The sequence below is a fragment of the Castor canadensis genome, chromosome 14 (assembly GCF_047511655.1).
Source record: "Castor canadensis chromosome 14, mCasCan1.hap1v2, whole genome shotgun sequence".
Lineage (NCBI taxonomy): Eukaryota > Metazoa > Chordata > Mammalia > Rodentia > Castoridae > Castor > Castor canadensis.
The window spans coordinates 87,248,901-87,268,529 of record NC_133399.1 but is presented as its reverse complement, the minus strand read 5'-3'; the positions used below and the strand labels follow the sequence as shown (position 1 = coordinate 87,268,529).

The 19,629-nt window shown below is 35.0% G+C and overlaps 1 protein-coding gene across 13 annotated transcripts in view; it reads right to left on the bottom strand.

The window, feature by feature from the left end:
- Positions 1–19,629, bottom strand: part of Glra3 (glycine receptor alpha 3) — a 381,512-nt gene that overhangs the window by 93,753 nt on the left and 268,130 nt on the right. For all 13 annotated transcript variants that reach the window (XM_074054955.1, XM_074054949.1, XM_074054951.1 and 10 more), the window contains one exon: positions 18,659–18,726. In XM_074054955.1, the coding sequence (XP_073911056.1) occupies positions 18,659–18,726 (68 nt within the window). The remainder of the gene's footprint in view (positions 1–18,658; positions 18,727–19,629) is intronic.

Sequence of the window (19,629 nt, the reverse complement as noted above, 5' to 3'; positions counted from 1 at the left end):
TCAATAAAGAGATGTCCTTTTTGTACATTTGCATTTGAAAGACAAATTTCTTGAGATCTTTGCATTTTGAGCAACAACATATACAGTGATGGTCCATCTCAAAAGACTTAGGTTGTCTGTCCAGTATTTCAGATGGCTGTGGTTGTGAAGATGGATGCACAGAATTACCACCCACAGCAATATGCATTTATACATTTCAATTTTTGACCTGTTTTTGTGGCATAGTTCATCTACACATAGCTGTAATTCCCATGTGACTGTTAGTACATATGCATGCTGAATATGCATGTTTTATGTTGACAATTTTATTGTGAAAATTGATTTATGAAGTATTCTTTCATGTTTTTCAAATAAAGCTCTTTTTTAAAATATGAATAAATGTCTTTCAAATAATTTTTCTTACACTTTTTTCAGAATTATATTTTGGAGATTTTGACCTTTCAAGATTTTAGATGTTGGTGATTTTAATCTTTCAGAATTCAACATTCAGAATGATGAGACTTTGGATATTGACTTTTGGGATTTATCTTATTCTGCACTATCCTTCTTTGTTGATTGTATGTAGAACAGAAAACTTGCCTCTTGAATCCAAGACCTTTTGATCAACAGGAAGTATGATCAAGATCTTCCCCTTGGGAACCTTATTTGCCCTTGAACTGGATTTAGATGAGAAAATTGTAAAGTTCAAGACAATGCCATAATAGGACAAGAAAGCTGGGGTCTCTATGAATAGGTGTGTGCATTTTGCATGTTTGATAATGAAAATAATGTCACTACAGGGAATATTGTGTCAGATTAGAGATGGCCTCTGGGTCATAAGAAGACTTAGACCTTTTACTCTGTCTCTTGAAACACTGTGAGACAAGCTGGCTGAAGCCATGCTAAAGGAGTCACATAAGAGCTCTAGTCAAAAATCCCAACAGGGACCAGATTTCCAGCCGACCTCACTAAGGGTCTAGACATGTGAGGGAAGCTATTCTGAATACATCAGAGAAGCCAACCATGCAGCCGAATACAGCAGAATGGTGTATGTTAACGACAAGTGGGGCAGAAAAGTCATCCAGGCAATCCCTCCCAAATTCCTAATCCTTATACATGTAAAACCTAATAAAATGGTTGTTGTTTTAAGCTGTTACATTGTTAATGCTGGTGTTTTAAAATTTGATAATATTCACATATACATCCAATTCTACCAAGTGCATGGAGATGTGTTACTACATACACTGGATGTAGAACAGAATTCCAATCCAGAAGTGTCTCATGTAGCCCTTTTGTAGTGAAACCACTTCCACACTCATCACCTCAAAGGCCCTGATTTAGTCTTTAGTGCCATCATTTTCCCTTTTCTATAACGTCATATAAATGTGATCATATGATATTTAACCTTTTAAGTCTGGCTTCTCATACTTAAGTTACTGTGTGCATCAGTTTATTCCTGTTTATTCCTTTTCATTTCCAAGTAGTATTCTATTGTATAGTTACATCACAGTTTATTCACCCATTGACAGACTATGGTGTTTTTTCAATATTTTATGGATTACTGTACACATTTGTGTTCAGGTCTTTACATGAACATAAGTTTTATTTCTCTTATGTAAATATCTAGGAGTAGGGTTACTAGGTCATATTAAATGTATATATTTAGAAGAAAGTACCAAGCTATTTATTACTAGAGTAGCTGTATAAGGTTCACTCCTATCAACAATATATGAGAGCCACAATTGCTATGTATTCTTATCAGTATTTGGTGTTCTGAGCTTTTTAAAAATTTTAATTTAAGCTTCACTAATATATGCATAGTGGTAACTCATTGTGTTTTTAATTAGAATTTTGCCAATGATTGAGGTTAAGCAGTCTTTTGTGCTTATTTGCCATTTTCATATCATTTCAATGAAGAATATTCATCATTTACTCGTTAAAAATATTTTTTACTATTGTTTAAAGTTTTTAATATATCCCAGATACTTGTACCTTGCCAGGTAGGGAGTAACATTTTTTCACAATACATAGCTTTTCTTTCATTAATGTCTTTCACAGAGTAAGTCTTTAATTATGATAACATTCACTTTCCCCATTATTTGTTTTATATCATGTTTTGGTGTTTTATCTAAGAACTCTTTTGTTAGCCCAAGTTCACAAAGATTTTCTCGTATTTTTTTTTCTAAGAAATTTGTTGTTGTTGTTGTTTTGAGGAAGCATTCTTGCTTTGTAGCCCAGACTGGCCTCAAACTTGTGATTCCCCTGCCTGCACCTCTCCAGTGTTTGGATTAAAGAATGTGCCACCACCCCCACCTTCTTCCAAACATTAAAAAAATTAAGTTCTATATTTAGATTTGTAGTCAACTATATGTTAAGATTTATATAAGGTATTAATATGTGTTGAGATTTATTTTTTCTTCATATGGATGGCAAATTGTTCTAACATTACTTGTTGGAGAGATTAGAATGATATTTTCTTATATCAGTGTTCTTATGGATTTTAAGAGAAGATCTAAAACTGCATGAAGTAAGAGATTATTTGTTCATGTCTGAATTTTGTTCAGCTTTCAATCATTCCCCCCCAAAAAGTTTCTTTTTCTCAAATACACAAAATGATTGGCATTAACTAGAAATTCTCTAGAACGGTTTTTGTAAGAGTAATGATTTTAACGGCAACAATCTACTCAAAAAAAAAATGAGGAGATAAAATACAATGTATCTCTATACTTTCATTTTTAAAAGAAAAAAATGGGAATAAGACAATATTTAAATTTTTTAAGAAATGTTTTTTGTTAGAAAGCTAACAAGTTAAGATTGAATCAGTGGTTCTCTACTTACATGCCTATTGACTAGCAGCTTACCTAATTCATTGGTTTTTAAGAAGATATTTTGAGAAATATGACTTGAAGATGAGCTCACTAGAGCTAGCTTCAAGTATGGAATTGCTCAGAATTAGTTAACTTTTAGAACATATTCCATGATAGCTATTGTACTAAAAATTGTCTGGAGCAAATGATTTAGCCCTAGCAAGTAATAAGAAAAAGAATCCTCAGAAAGGAAAAATTCTTTCAAAATATATTGCATTCTGAATCAAATAGCCGTTGGGCCTTTATGGAGTAAAACACTTCTAAACTCATGGAGAAATTCAAGAGGGAAAAATATCTCTCTTCTTTGCTTCAGATGTTTGCCTTTATTCCTTTTTTTAAAAGTAAAAGGAGTATTGATGCAAATTCAGACTTGTAACATGAGTCATTTATAAGTTGTAAAGTCTCATAAATAACAGCTCTTAAAGCCTGTCTTGTGGCATTTCATCACTTTTCCCAGAAAGACAAATTATTGGAAAGAGTTACTGTGACTATATCATTCTTTTTCTTGAGATATCCTGGCTCTTATGAAGCCCAATCTATATCCCAAGGAGAAGAGTGGCTAAGGGACGGAGGCAAGATAAAATACGGCATGCATGAAAGAGTAAAAGTTCACAGGTGTGTTCAGACTGCTGAGTGGATTAGGAAATGGAATAGGGAGAGAGATCAGTCTTCAGTGCTAAGTTAAGACAGATTGTGTGTAGGCTATTATAAGCTACAGGAATTTTTGCTCTAAGATAAATAATTAAGAACCAATGAAGAGTCAGAAAAATGACAGAATCTTATTTGAATATTAAAAAGATCCCAACTTCAGGGTGGAGATTGGACTGGCAGTCAAGCAGGAGCTGAGTTAGATATTGTGGCTGTTACCGTCATGATAGAGGAGATCTTCAGAGCAGTGAAAAAATGATGGAGTGGAGAAATGTTTTGGAGGCAGAATTGTTGCAACTTTGTGATTCATTAGGTATTGGGTATAAGAGTGGAAGAAAGGGTTCCTCAGTTTTGTGATTGACTCAAAGAGACAACAAACACACAAAGAAGCAGATTTGAATATGATGAGCTTTAGGAATTTGTGCAATTGACGAAAATTACCAGTTCATATATTTGAGAAATAAACTTATTAAGAAGTGTGTGGTGTCAATGTACAGTTAATTTTTTTTTCTTCAACATCATGGCATGCACATACACTGTTCAAATACTAAGTTCTAGAGTTATTTAGGTTTGTTTTTACTTCCCACCCCTTGCACTTGGAGACACTTGGGCTATAACTATTGATTTAAAAATTACCTCCATATATAGAGAGGTCATAAAGCCAATAGAGAGGATAAACTTACATAGAAAGGATTCATATAACCAAGACAGTGCCTCTGCTTGAGCCCTGGGAATGCCAATATTCAAGAAACAGAAACATATTTAGGAAGGAGTAGTCAGAGAGTTAGAAAACCAGGAAATAGTTGGATCAGAGAGGCTAAAGCAAGAGAACTTTCAATCAAAAGTGATGGATGCTGTAATGTGATCATTAAAATTAAAGATTAAGCAGTTTGTTATGGTTATTGAGTACTTTGGGAATGAGAGGGGGAAAGACAGAGAGAGAGCACAAAGGGACACAAGACAAGATATGCCCTTCAAAGGCATGTCCCTGTTGACTTACTTCTTCCAACCATGTCCCACCTCCTAATAGCCCATTCAGCCATGAAATGATCAGTGGGTTAATCCATTGATGAGGTTAGTGTCTTCATGATACAGCTGCTTCTCAATAGCACCAACAACCGGGGACTAAGCTTTTAGCACATAAATCTTTCTGGCAACTTTTATATACAAACTATAAGCGTAAGGAATTGAGAGATGAGGTCATGTACAATCATTTGCAGTATTTCTTCTATGAAAGGAAGGAGTAGGAATATGTTATCCAGGGAAAGTTTTGGTTTTGGAAGCACAATTATTAAATTGAAATATTGAGGAGAAGGCATGCACAAAGTAAAAGAGAAGTTAAGAATATATTAAGTATAGTCCTAAGTTAAAAGGACTTTAAGATTTGATTTAGAAGAAATTGGGAACTAATCTTATGCAAAAGGAGGGGAATATGTCACAATATATTAGCACAAATATTGGTGTGCATACAGTTTAGTTTTTAGGTTTGATGAAGAGGTTCTTATACGCTGGTTTCTACTTTTTCTGGGATGATAAGGAAGTGATATGAGGAAAAAGTTTTGCTCTACAACTTTCTACATCCACTTGATCTGTCTTGAATCTACCTGTACTGAAGAAACTTGAAAAATATTGAAGTTAGGATCTCAATACCACTTCTGTTTCACAAATAAGACGTACTTCTTTGGGACTGTGGCAAAGCCACAATCTGCTCATTCTGAGTTTCTGCTTTTTCAGCAACCATGTCGGTGGAGTTTTCACTTTCTGTCACTAGTTCCCTGATGGTTGAAGAAATAAATGCAGATTGTATAGTCAGCATTTTGATTTTACTCAGTTGCTATGATGATTTCTTCTAGATTCCGGCAGACAGTATGTTCCTGGAATCAACTATTCTGTTGGCAGCTTCTTGATTTCCTATCTACCTGACTCAGGCAAAAGTAGATTTTTTTTTTTTTTTTGCAGGACTGTAGTTTGAACTCAGGGCCTTCGCCTTGAGCCACTCCACCAGCCCTTTCTTTTGTGATTTTTTTTTTTTTCCGAGATAGGGTCTTGCGAACTATTTCCCCAGGTTGGCTTTGAACCATGATCCTCCTGATCTCTGCCTCCTGAGTAGCTAGGATTACAGGCTGGAGTAGTAGTTTTGCTTACAAGCCAAATCTGGGGTACCGCGCTTCTCCTCTAGCCTTCCATTAGTTTTAGAAACTGGTGATTCTCGGTAGCAAATGCTTTCCATACATTAGAGCAGTACTTGTCACCGCAGGTAGGTGTAGGCATAGGAGCTTTGCGCTGTTCAATTGGCCCATTTGTGTTTGAAGGGAATGCATATTTGTATCCTTTAAAGACAGAAAATTGATAGTACATAGAAATCAGTGGCAAAATTTATTTTTTTTAAACTTAGTTCCCTGAAATGAAGTACATGGAGTTATAAACACAGTGCTAAAGTGCTAAGGCTAGAGGCCTTAGCAAATAACAATGCTGTAAATATGAGCGAGAATGCAGGCTTCCTGCTTCTGACTGTACTGGGGAACTCAAAGAAAAAACAAAATCCTGAAAAGAAATTTCAGTTCTTATATTACAGCCTAATCAGAGAATCAGTGAGTTTTCATTATCTTGTCTCCTGTATTTTCATGGGTGAAGATGGTATGGCATCTTCTATAAGATGGAGATATTGCTACTGAAATAAGCTTCCAAATTTCAAGGGTGGTGATGGCTGCAAAGGTAACAAATGAAATTTAACAGTACTTAATTCCAGGGCAAAACAAACCTAGTAACTACGATAGGAACTGAGTTGGAACGATGTTCAGAACATATGAACCATAATGATCTTTGATGGTAGATATTTGATCAGTAGACTTGGAATATATGAGTAGCTCATCAACAAATTTGTTGTGAATAATCAAACTAACACTAGGGCTGACAAATAGAAGGCTCTGATCATCTCTAAGCTAGGTTTTTCTGATATGTGGGTTAATATTCCAATTATTGGGAAAGTTTTCAGATAATGCTTAAAAGTGTCTCATGAAGAAATTTTCCCCCAGGGATCTAACTAGGACACAATTTCTTAAATCTTCAATCTCTCTCTCCCAATAAATTAAATATTTTATTGAAACTTCCTCTGGCTAAGCCATTATAGTAATGTTGTACGCACAATGTATATTTCACAAATCTGTTGCCACTGGAGGAGATTTTTAAGAATGAACTCCATGGGAAATATTTTGAGAACAATCTTATCAAATAGTGAAAGATTCAACAACAGTTATATGAGTGGTAAAAAAAAAAATACATACCATCATAGAAGCAATAGGAAACAAATTTCCCTCTTGTGTCAGAATAGAAACAAAATCTGAAATAAGTCTGAATGTCTTTACAATTTATACAGGTATGTGTGTGCTGGTACACATGTACAGTTTCACGGAGAATAAGTTCATATAACAATAAAAAGTAAAATATTGTTTGGCCTCCAACCATATTTTTAATAATTTTGCAAATAGCTGGGGATATTAAAATGCACTCCTTCCCTCTCATGTTACTCTCAGCTTCTGTGCCATTGAATAATAACAATGGTGTTATTACTGCCGCTACATATTAGTTTGGGATAAGTGTTTTCACGAACACCCCCACAACAGTATTCTAGACCATGCTCAAGAAGGACAATATTGTTCCCACAAAAGCAAAAAATGATACTTGGTGGGAGAACAAAAGTATTGCTTTGTTTTATATGTAATTCAGAAATACTTTTAGAGATATAAAGTAACATACAATATAGAAGTAGAGTTAAAATTTCATGGGGAGGGAAATTAAGGAAAAAGATGTATGAAAAGTCTCCTTAGGGAGCCACTATGGAAAAAAGTGCTTGAGAAATATGGCCTTGGAGGAAAACTAAAGCAAAAAGGGATACAAGAGCATATTCATTTCTTTTCATGTATGCTGTCAACTGTTGACTAATCATCTTAATCTTGAAGTGCATGGATGAGGAATAGCAATTATCTTTATAGCTTGTTACAGCATGACAAAGAGTAAACATGTATGTTTAGAATTAGCATTTTGAGGCTTTTTACTAGCTGTTTCTTGGGCTGTGTATATGAAGCATATGATAAAGGGTGCATTAGCTCTGCTAATGACAAGCAAAAGTCACAGGAGGACCTGATGTGTGTAGGAAATGAATCTATAAAGGGGAGAAACAGTAAAAGCACAGCCTACAGCAAACAAAATGACTTCCACCAAAAAAAAAGGGTATGAATTTCATGTTACTGGCTCAGAGAGGAATCTGACTGTATTTTTATTTACCTACGATAGAGCATCAAATGCCAGACTACAGCATGAGAGAGAGGTATAAGCATTTACAGAGAAGAAAGTAGGGAGGAATACTTTACTATTCAAAAGTCTGGTGAGAGAAGGGTACCAGAGAATTACAAGACTTAATAGAGAAGCAAGCTTTTCCAATTGTCTTCTCTAGTTTAAGAGGAAATAATAATACTTCATTAACCTCCATGCATAGAGCAAATAGGTTTCACAGATTAAGGTCACCAGGACTTATCTGTGAACACTGGAAGTTTATTTATTTAATGTTGATATGTGTTATAAACACTTTTTGTTAACTAAACTCCTTAATTTAACTTTGTGGCAGAATTATTCGCTTTACACTTTAGATAGTCTCTGGTGCGTTGGCAATATTTCAAGAAGCTACTAAGGAGAATTTTTTAAGTGGTGCAGATTATATCAGTGTATTGCTAGTACCTGTTTCTTCATGATCTCTGCAGAACAAATGATTTATGTTATTAATCCTCCTTGATGAGATTGAGACAAAATGATTCTCCTCTGTGTGTGTGTGTGTGTGTGTGTGTGTGTGTGTGTGTGTGTGTGGTGTGTGCGTATGAGAGACAGAGAGACGGAGAGAGACTGTCCAGTAGGAATTTTGCCTTTCTATTGACTTGCAAAGTAACAGGACTGCTTAACTCTTTGTCCTGCATCTGCTATAATTGACAGGTACATGTGGCAGTCACAGGTCTGACTTGTTTTAGCTTTTCTGATGCAAAGTCAGTGGGTCTGTTATTTAGTAAAGACACTGGTAGTCCCATCACTACCAGTGTAAAAAATGACACCAAGCTGGTCTAGAGAGCTTCAGTGTTACTTTAATTCATTCATCTGTCAGAGTCCACACAGCAGCTGAAGAGCTATTTGCAACTTAAATTGCTTGCCAAGTACTTAACATTAATTGACATGCTAAATCCATGACAAAGTAACAAATTATGACTAGTGTCAATCATTTTAGAGAATACAGTTTTCAATGGTGCTGCCTATTTTATTTTTAGAGGTGGAAATGACATTTTGGAGTGTATTCTCTTTCAAGAAATCAAATTCCCTTAGAAAAATACCATGAAGAAGAACATTCTTGCTATGATTTAGTCACAAGAGCTTTGTCATTTCTGATATGATATTGGTCAACAAAAGTTGCTCAGTTGAACTGGTAAAGAATTTTATACAAGATCTTTTTCTAGAGATCCATACAGAGGTAATAACCACTTTCCATTATTAACTTTAAAGGTAAATAAGGATAGAAGAATTAAATCCAGTGACATGCACTTTTGTCATTATCCTTAACTCTGAAATCCTTCTGATTTTTTTCTTAGCTCAAATATTTCACATGTGTAAAGACAGTGCAACTAAAATTTTTAGTCTACTTATCAGAAAGAAGCTTTACAAAGACACATTGTCCAATAAAGGAGAGGAGCCACAGAGCTGTGTGTTTGAAAACTTCATCTCCTGCATCTGTTTTTCTTTCTGTTGTCATTAGCATCTGTTTCTCTTTGGAAGTTTTTCTCCACAGAATTGGAAATATGCTTTTTAACAATGTGTTTGTTTAACAATATCATAGTATAAGGACAATTGTGTTCCTTGTGGTATTTGTTACAAGAAATTTTTACCTTTGTCAGCAGAACCTGTGGACGGTCCCTTTTTCAGATACAGTGTTTATAACAAGATCTTGTGGATGAATATATCAAAGATTTATTCATATTCCTGCTGGGGTCACTAAGGTGCATAACATTCAAGCACATCCATTATGCTGCAGCTATCCCATAAATAAGCCCATTTTGGATTGATTCTTACAAATGATAGTTCTGAGCACAGTCATGCTGTCAGTCACTGACTACTCATGCATGGAATTAAAAATCTTTCAGACCAAAGCTATCTCTATATTTCATTTGGCTTCACTACTGTAAGAAAAATGAGACAGGGAGGAAAAGATGATAACGGATATAATGTTAATATTAAAAGGCTATCAAGATGATTTCAGGCTATTCCAAAAGAAGTGGAATAAATTATTGAATCTATAAACAAGACACAGGCATAGTCACTGACTACTATTCTGGAAATCATAAAAAAGTATCTTTTCAGGAACTTAACTCATGAGACAAGATACAAAGAAATAAAGGCTCATTTTTGGGAATGGGCATTCCTTAAAATTATACACATTTCCTTTCAATTATGAAAAAGGTTACAGTGGAACCTACTTGATTCTTGTAATAATTTCACTTTAATACTTTTGATTTTTAAAAATGATTCTTGGACTCGCAATAGAAAATTATGAAATTATCTTTCTGGCAACATACCTTGAAAACGCAAATGTCTTTTGAGGAAATGTTATAAAACTTCCTGGGAAGATTTGAAGGAAAGAAAGGCAAGCTCATCTGGGCATTTTACCCAATATTAACTTCACTATTACAATTAGACTCTTAACACATATTTTTAAGACAGTGGGACTTGGCGCTGTAGAAACAGACCAAACCATAAAGCAGTAACGGTAAGAGTCCATCCACTATGTCAAGGACACATTAGCACAGTTATCTTCTGAGAAAAAATAGCTTTTGCTAGCCAGAATACAGAAATGGCTACATACATTCAACAACATATATATTTAGAAGCCAGTTACGCTAGTTGTTAATGATATAATGGTGTACATATCAGAGTGGACTACTATCTTGGGGAGGCTATAATAACAAAATTTTAAATAGTCATAGTTTTAAATAAGATATTAAAAAAGAAAGAGATTTAAATGTAAATTGAATAAAATAGTAGGACATCATTGAAGTCTACTTGCTAAATCAGCACAGGAGAAAATGCAACCCCAACAAATCAAATAAAGTAGCACACAAAAGTATTTTCATAGTCTGTAAATCAGTTGGCTTAATGTAAGTCATTGAATTATTGCTCAGTGAAGGAATCTAAAATGCTTAGATGTGAAGTGTAGGTTACTTGGGATATATTTGTGAATTTTCAATAATTTTATCAATTCCAATCCTGAAAGATAGAAATATACAGCATAGAAATAGAGAAACACAAACAGATCTAGACTGTGTCAGAGAAATTGAAGTAGAGAACAAAGTTAACATATACAGTATAGAAGGTTTAAAAGGCACAAATGAAGACATAAAATTTGAATATTATTATTCTTAGAAGATAAACATTGTAGATTCAGCAAAAAAACCTAGCGCAACAAATATAAGTACATCCATATGAAAACTAGTTAAGAAAAAAAGGTAGGTAAGCCACAAATAAGAGGAATAAAGTGGGGACATTGTAAAGATGCTGGAAATGGAAAAATCCTTGAAAAATAAAACTGTTGCTTAACTAACATGACCTTAAACTTGCTAGGCAAGCACTTTCCCATTTGAGCCATGTCTCAAATCTTTATTGATTTTTAAACAAGAAAATAGAAATTATACCATGTATACTATCTGACCGCAATGCAGTAAAAGTAGAACTCAACAACAAAAGTAAAGACAAAAAACATGCAAACAGCTTGAAACTAAATAACTCATTACTTAATGAAGAATGGATCATCGATGCAATAAAAGAGGAAATCAAAAAGTTCCTGGAAGTCAATGAAAATGAAAACACAACCTACCGGAACCTATGGAACACAGCTAAGGCAGTCTTGAGAGGAAAGTTTATAGCCATGAGTGCATATATTAAAAAGATTGAAAGATCCCAAATCAATGACCTAATGATACATCTCAAACTCCTAGAAAAACAAGAACAAGCAAATCCCAAAACAAATAGGAGAGAAATAATAAAAACAAGAGCTAAAATCAAAGAAATAGAAACCAAAAAAACCATACAAAGAATTAATGAAACAAAAAGTTGGTTCTTTGAAAAAATAAACAAGATCGATAGACCTCTGGCAAACCTGACTAAAATGAGGAGAGAAAAAACCCAAATTAGTAGAATTAGGAATACAAAAGGGGAGATAACAACAAACACCATGGAAGTCCAGGAAATCATCAGAGACTACTTTGAGAACCTATATTCAAATAAATTTGAAAATCTAAAAGAAATGGACAGATTTCTAGATACATATGATCATCCAAAACTGAACCAAGAGGAAATTAATCACCTGAATAGACCTATAACACAAAATGAAATTGAAGCAGCAATCAAGAGCCTCCCCAAAAAGAAAAGTCCAGGACCTGATGGACTCTCTGCTGAATTCTATCAGACCTTTAAAGAAGAACTTTTACGAACCCTCCTTAAACTGTTCCACGAAATAAAAAGGGAAGGAAAACTGCCAAACACATTTTATGAAGCCAGTATTACACTTATCCCAAAACCAGGCAAAGACACCTCCAAAAAGGAGAACTATAGGCCAATCTCCTTAATGAACATTGATGCAAAAATCCTCAACAAAATAATGGCAAACTGAATTCAGCAACACATCAAAGATTATTCACCACGACCAGGTAGGCTTCATCCCAGGGATGCAGGGGTGGTTCAACATACGAAAATCAATAAACGTAATAAACCACATTAACAGAAGCAAAGACAAAAACCACTTGATCATCTCAATAGATGCAGAAAAAACCTTTGATAAGATCCAACATCATTTCATGATAAAAGCTCTAAGAAAACTAGGAATAGAAGGAAAGTTCCTCAACATTATAAAAGCTATATATGACAAACCTACAGCCAGCATTATACTTAATGGAGAAAAACTGAAACCATTCCCTCTAAAATCAGGAACCAGACAAGGATGCCCACTATCTCCACTCCTATTCAACATAGTACTGGAATTCCTAGCCAGAGCAATTAGGCAAGAAGAAGGAATAAAAGGAATACAAATAGGTAAAGAAGCTGTCAAAATATCCCTATTTGCAGATGACATGATCCTATACCTTAAAGACTAAAAAACTCTACTCAGAAGCTTCTAGACATCATCAATAGCTATAGCAAGGTAGCAGGATATAAAATCAACATAGAAAAATCATTAGCATTTCTATACACTAACAATGAGCAAATGGAAAAAGAATGTATGAAAACAATTCCATTTACAATAGCCTCAAAAAAAATCAAATACCTAGGTGTAAACCTAACAAAAGATGTGAAAGACCTCTATAAGGAAAACTATACACTTCTGAAGAAAGAGATTGAGGAAGACTATAGAAAGTGGAGAGATCTCCCATGCTCATGGATTGGTAGAATCAACATAGTAAAAATGTCGATACTGCCAAAAGTAATCTACATGTTTAATGCAATTCCCATCAAAATTCCAATGACATTCATTAAAGAGATTGAAAAATCTACTGTTAAATTTATATGGAAACACAAGAGGCCACGAATAGCCAAGGCAATACTCAGTCAAAAGAACAATGCAGGAGGTATCACAATACCTGACTTCAAACTATATTACAAAGCAATAACAATAAAAACAGCATGGTACTGGCACAAAAACAGACATGAAGACCAGTGGAACAGAATAGAGGACCCAGATATGAAGCCACAAAACTATAACCAACTTGTCTTTGACAAAGGAGCTAAAAATATGCGATGGAGAAATAGCAGCCTCTTCAACAAAAACTGCTGGGAAAACTGGTTAGCAGTCTGCAAAAAACTGAAACTAGATCCATGTATATCACCCTATACCAATATTAACTCAAAATGGATCAAGGATCTTAATATCAGACCACAAACTCTAAAGTTGATACAGGAAAGAGTAGGAAATACTCTGGAGTTAGTAGGTATAGGTAAGAACTTTCTCAATGAAACCCCAGCAGCACAGGAACTAAGAGATAGCATAGATAAATGGGACCTCATAAAACTAAAAAACTTCTGTTCATCAAAAGAAATGGTCTCTAAACTGAAGAGAACACCCACAGAGTGGGAGAAAATATTTGCCAACTATACATCAGACAAAGGACTGATAACCAGAATATACAGGGAACTTAAAAAACTAAATTCTCCCAAAACTAATGAACCAATAAAGAAATGGGCATGTGAACTAAACAGAACTTTCTCAAAAGAAGAAATTCAAATGGCCAGAAAACACATGAAAAAATGTTCACCATCTCTAGCAATAAAGGAAATGCAAATTAAAACCACGCTAAGATTCCACCTCACCCCTGTTATAATAGCCATCATCAGCAACACCACCACCAACAGGTGTTGGCGAGGATGCGGGGAAAAAGGAACCCTCTTACACTGTTGGTGGGAATGTAGACTAGTACAACCACTCTGGAAAAAAATTTGGAGGCTACTTAAAAAGCTGGACATCGATATACCGTTTGATCCAGCAATACCACTCTTGGGGATATACCCAAAAGACTGTGACACAGGTTACTCCAGAGGCACCTGCACACCCATGTTTATTGCGGCACTATTCACAATAGCCAAGTTATGGAAACAGCCAAGATGCCCCAGCACTGACGAATGGATAAAGAAAATGTGGTATCTATACACAATGGAATTTTATGCAGCCATGAAGAAGAACGAAATGTTATCATTTGCTGGTAAATGGATGGAATTGGAGAACATCATTCTGAGTGAGGTTAGCCTGGCCCAAAAGACCAAAAATCGTATGTTCTCTCTCATATGTGGACATTAGATCAAGGGCAAACACAACAAGGGCATTGGACTATGAGCACATGATAAAACCAAGAGCACACAAGGAAGGGGTGAGGATAGGTAAGACACCTAAAAAACTAGCTAGCATTTGTTGCCCTTAATGCAGAGAAACTAAAGCAGATACCTTAAAGCAACTGAGGCCAATAGGAAAAGGGGACCAGGAACTAGAGAAAAGGTGAGATCAAAAAGAATTAACCTAGAAGGTAACACCCACGCACAGGAAATCAATGTGAGTCAATGCCCTGTATAGCTATCCTTATCTCAACCAGCAAAACCCCTTGTTCCTTCCTATTATTGCTTATACTCTCTCTACAACAAAATTAGAAATAAGGGCAAAATAGTTTCTGCTGGGTATTGGGAGGGAGAGAGAGAGGGGACGGAGTGGGTGGTAAGGGAGGGGTTGGGGGCAGGGGGGAGAAATGAACCAAGCCTTGTATGCACATATGAATAATAAAAGAAAAATGAAAAAAAATAAAAATAAAAAGTTATTTCTTAGATAGGGTCTTGGACTTTTTGCCTCAGTCAGCCTCACACCACAATCTTCCTATCTATTCTCCTGCATGGCTGGAATTACAGGTGTGTCCCACCACATCAGGCTTGTTCTTTGAGATAAGGTCTTGCTAACTTTTATTCATCTATACTGACTTCAAACCATGATCTTCCTAAGTAACTGGAATCACAGGCATGAGCCACCACACCTGAAGGAGAAGTTTACTTATATGTTAACAAAGTAATTCTTCTTCTGAAGAACATATTGTATGCATTGTATGCACTGGAAGATAATGTGCAATGATTTTTCAATGGAGAATTATTTTGTATAAGCAAAACAATTTGAAACAAATGTCCAGCACTATAGAGCTACTTCCTGAAATGAAAATAAATAAAATAGTCCAGATATGAGCATAGATTATCTCAAAAACCATAAGCTTAGACAAAACAAAATAAGTTACACATCAATAATGTTTATATTTTCATATGCATAGAATGAAGTTCATATTGGTGACAAAAGCTTCCTTTGAAAATGTAGGGAAGCCATATTTTGTGCTGGAGTAAATAGTCAGCTACAATTTACTTGTTGTGTTTAATTTTTTAAGGTGGTGATAGGTACATTAGTGTTACATATATTGCCTATGCATCTTTAGATGCCTAAAATTCTTTTAGGTGAAAATACTTTAAGAAGAATCTTCAGTAGGTTAAAGATTCCACTAAATCATGTATATAGACAAATACAATTTTTACTGATGTAGACATCTCTGGATAATCTATTTAGGAAACAATGTCATCACACATTTAGGGTGAGAAGAAAAATGCCATGGTATAAATAGTTATCTCTGGTACTTAACCTCTAAGGTGTGTTATTGATGCTGCTAGTGAGAAGGAGAGTGATGGATGCTGAGATGATGTCAGAGGAAATACATGACGGAGTGTGTGGCGTGGACAGGTGTGCTGGGTTGGACAAGGAAAACAAAACTTCACAGCAGTCACCATGGGAGTGTGTTGGCAATATTCAGCAAACTTTTTATAGAATATTATCCTATAAAGGATGTCTTAAAATTATTACAGTTGATAAGCTTAGCTGATGCAATCAGGTCATACAATGTATTATAACCACTTTACTGGTAAACTGATGAATTAGCTCATAAAGAGTAGAAACCTTCCAGAACTTGATATTGGTGCTCACTCTGTTACCCAAGTCCCTTCCCCCAGCTCCATAGAGTGGGTAAGCCTATTGCTGTTGAAAGTATTTTGTGTCTTTTGAGCCAGGCTAACCTCACTCAGAATGATGTTCTCCAATTCCATCCATTTACCAGCAAATGGTAACATTTCGTTCTTCTTCATGGCTGCATAAAATTCCATTGTGTATAGATACCACATTTTCTTAATCCATTCGTCAGTGCTGGGGCATCTTGGCTGTTTCCATAACTTGGCTATTGTGAATAGTGCTGCAATAAACATGGGTGTGCAGGTGCCTCTGGAGTAACCTGTGTCACAGTCTTTTGGGTATATTCCCAAGAGTGGTATTGCTGGATCAAATGGTAGATCAATGTTTAGCTTTTTAAGTAGCCTCCAAATTTTTTTCCAGAGTGGTTCTCTCTCATATGTGGACATTAGATCAAGGGCAAACACAACAAGGGGATAGGACTTTGAGCACATGATAAAAGCGAGAGCACACAAGGGAGGGGTGAGGATAGGTAAGACACCTAAAAAAACTAGCTAGCATTTGTTGCCCTTAACGCAGAGAAACTAAAGCAGATACCTTAAAAGCAACTGAGGCCAATAGGAAAAGGGGACCAGGAACTAGAGAAAAGGTTAGATCAAAAAGAATTAACCTAGAAGGTAACACCCACGCACAGGAAATCAATGTGAGTCAATGCCCTGTATAGCTATCCTTATCTCAACCAGGAACACTTGTTCCTTCCTATTATGGCTTATACTCTCTCTTCTACAAAATTAGAGATAAGGGCAAAATAGTTTCTGCTGGGTATTGAGGGGGTGGGGAGCAGAGCGAGGGGGCGGAGTAGGTGGTAAGGGAGGGGGTAAGGGAGGGGGTGAGGGCAGGGGGGAGAAATGACCCAAGCCTTGTATGCACATGTGAATAATAAAACAATAAAACAATTAAAAAATTAAAAAATAAAAATAAAATAAAAAATTTTTTTTAAAAAGTATTTTGTGGAAACAATCATGCATAAAAGAAATATAGAGAAATATGTTTCCAGGATTTTAGGATTATACAACACCTATAGAAGCAATTAAAATGAAAACTTGCCAGGGATATAAATACAATTTGGAAATCTACATAGAACAAAGCCTGTAGTGGCTTCTTTATTTTTGGATGATTTGGACTGAGTTTGCACAAATACAAGCTGTAAATCGGAACCAGATATTCAACCAGCACCCCGAATGTGCCAAAGTTTGAAATGTAACTATACTGGCATTAAAAAGAATTGTGCAAGAACCACATTACTTTTACAAGCAAATTATATACATTTTCTATGTTTATACTCATACACATGTCATATTAAATCATATACTGTATTTAAGATAATTCTATGTAATGCCCCAAAATATGTGCTCTGTTCTTCCCCACTAACGCTGTATTATAGTTAAACTGAGTTTGAATGGAACCACGGAGATGTTAGTAAATGACTAAAAACTGCATGAATGAGGGAGACAGCATTTTGAAGAAAACAGTCCCTGGAAGTCTATTCCTGTTGCGATGGATTTCCTTCCCCAACACAGACACACATGAACATTTATATACACACATAAACACATGCACCTGTACACACACATACACACATGTACACACCTACACACACATTCACACACATGCATGCACAGACACACAATTTTTTGCAAGGTAGATTATTTCTCTTTAGAAAATTCATTATCAGTGATTCTGACATGATTGTTTTGTAAAATACTAGATCTTCAAGTATTTTTATGCCATATTTTAGTTAAAATCAACTTAGAAAATTAATGCAAATTACTCTTACTAAATTTGGGAATAGAATATAATTCTAGGTAATTTAAGAGCTATCATACATAGTTTTAAAAAAGTTAGCTGATAGACTTACAGATACTTAGTGGTTCAATGATTTATTTCTGCCCTTTATTTCAGCCAGATTTCACAATAAATGCAGCAGGATGAAGAGGACTATACACTGTGATTTTTAGAGAAAGTCATACAATTAAAAAATAAATTTGATCTGCAATGATCCCTTTTTATTTTAGGGGCTTAATAACGATTACATGCAGTGTTCTCAATTACATAGCACTGTTAAATGAAGGCATATGCTATAGTTTTATAAATTAGTATGCAGATTTGTATAAATATTTATGATGTTTAGGCAGGTAACATATTCACTTAAAAAGTAATCCAGTAGAATACTTAAAATAATGTCATAAATTTGTAAGTATACAGGATAATTAAATATCAAAGTATTTACAGATAATCAGCATGTCTGATTATTAAAGAGCACTGGAAAGAAATAAATAACATACATGACAGGACTTTAATTTGATTTTTAACATTAGGTTGTTGAACTGGGAAAAAAAATCAATCTTGTTTTCACTTACATTTATTCTCCAATATACCATTTGTAAATGAAACATTATTTCTTGCAGTTAATTATTCCACTGATAGGTTAAAAATCTTTTAAAATCTCATTTTGTTTAAGTTTTTAATTACATCACATTTGCAGAAAAGTTTCCATTATTGTGATTACAAATTAACCCATTGCAAACTTGTTAACAAGTAACATGCTTACCATGGTTGTTTCTGCAATAGAGCCAAAGCTGTTTATGAATATGTTGCATGTGACATTAACTGGAGGACCTAAAAAGAGTTCAAAACACAAGAGCTGTTAGGTTACTTTTCAAATAATTTCTGGCTTCACATTATTAATGAAAAATAGAGAGTTTCTTTTTCAGATAGGGTCTTGCCATGTGACCCATGCTGACCTTGAACTCATGATCCTCTTACATCAGCCTCCTGAGTGCTGAGATTACAAGTATACGCTACCAAGCCTGCTAATAATTCTTTCTTTTTTTTCAGTACTGGGGCTTGAACTCAGGTCCTTCACCTTGAGCCACTTCACCAGTCCTATTTTTGTGAAGAGTTTTTTTGAGATAGGTTCTCACAGCACTATTTGCCCAGGCTGGCAATCCTTCTAATCTCTGCCTCTTGAGTAACTAGGATTATAGGCATGAGCTACCAGTACCTGGCTCTTTCTTTTTTTTGATAAGGTAGAAATTATTTTATTTCTTTTAAGATTTATTAATATAAAAATGAATTTCATCTGAGAATTCCATGGATATGTACAGTGTATCATGAGCAAGTTCACCCCCTCTATTCTATTTCCTTAACACCCCTTTTTCCTTTCCCATACATATTATATATTTCTTGATATACACACAGATGCTCAAAACTGAAGGGAATCAGTCCATAAGCAATCTCGGTTGAAAAATCACAAGGTTCAAGATCTCCTTTGAACAGTGATGCTGGCTATTACATATGCATTTAACTTCTCTTGGCCTCAATGTTCCTTAATCTAGATATCTCCAAGGGCTCTGTAAATCTCTAGTCCAGTAAATCCAATATCTGCACCCCTTTAGAAACTTTTCTACTGACCTTTTCTCCATTGTATGAACCACACTTTTCCATTTCTTTACATGACTCATAAAATTTGGTAGAAATTGGAAATTTTAGATAATATAAGTTTACAGCACTGGAATTCAG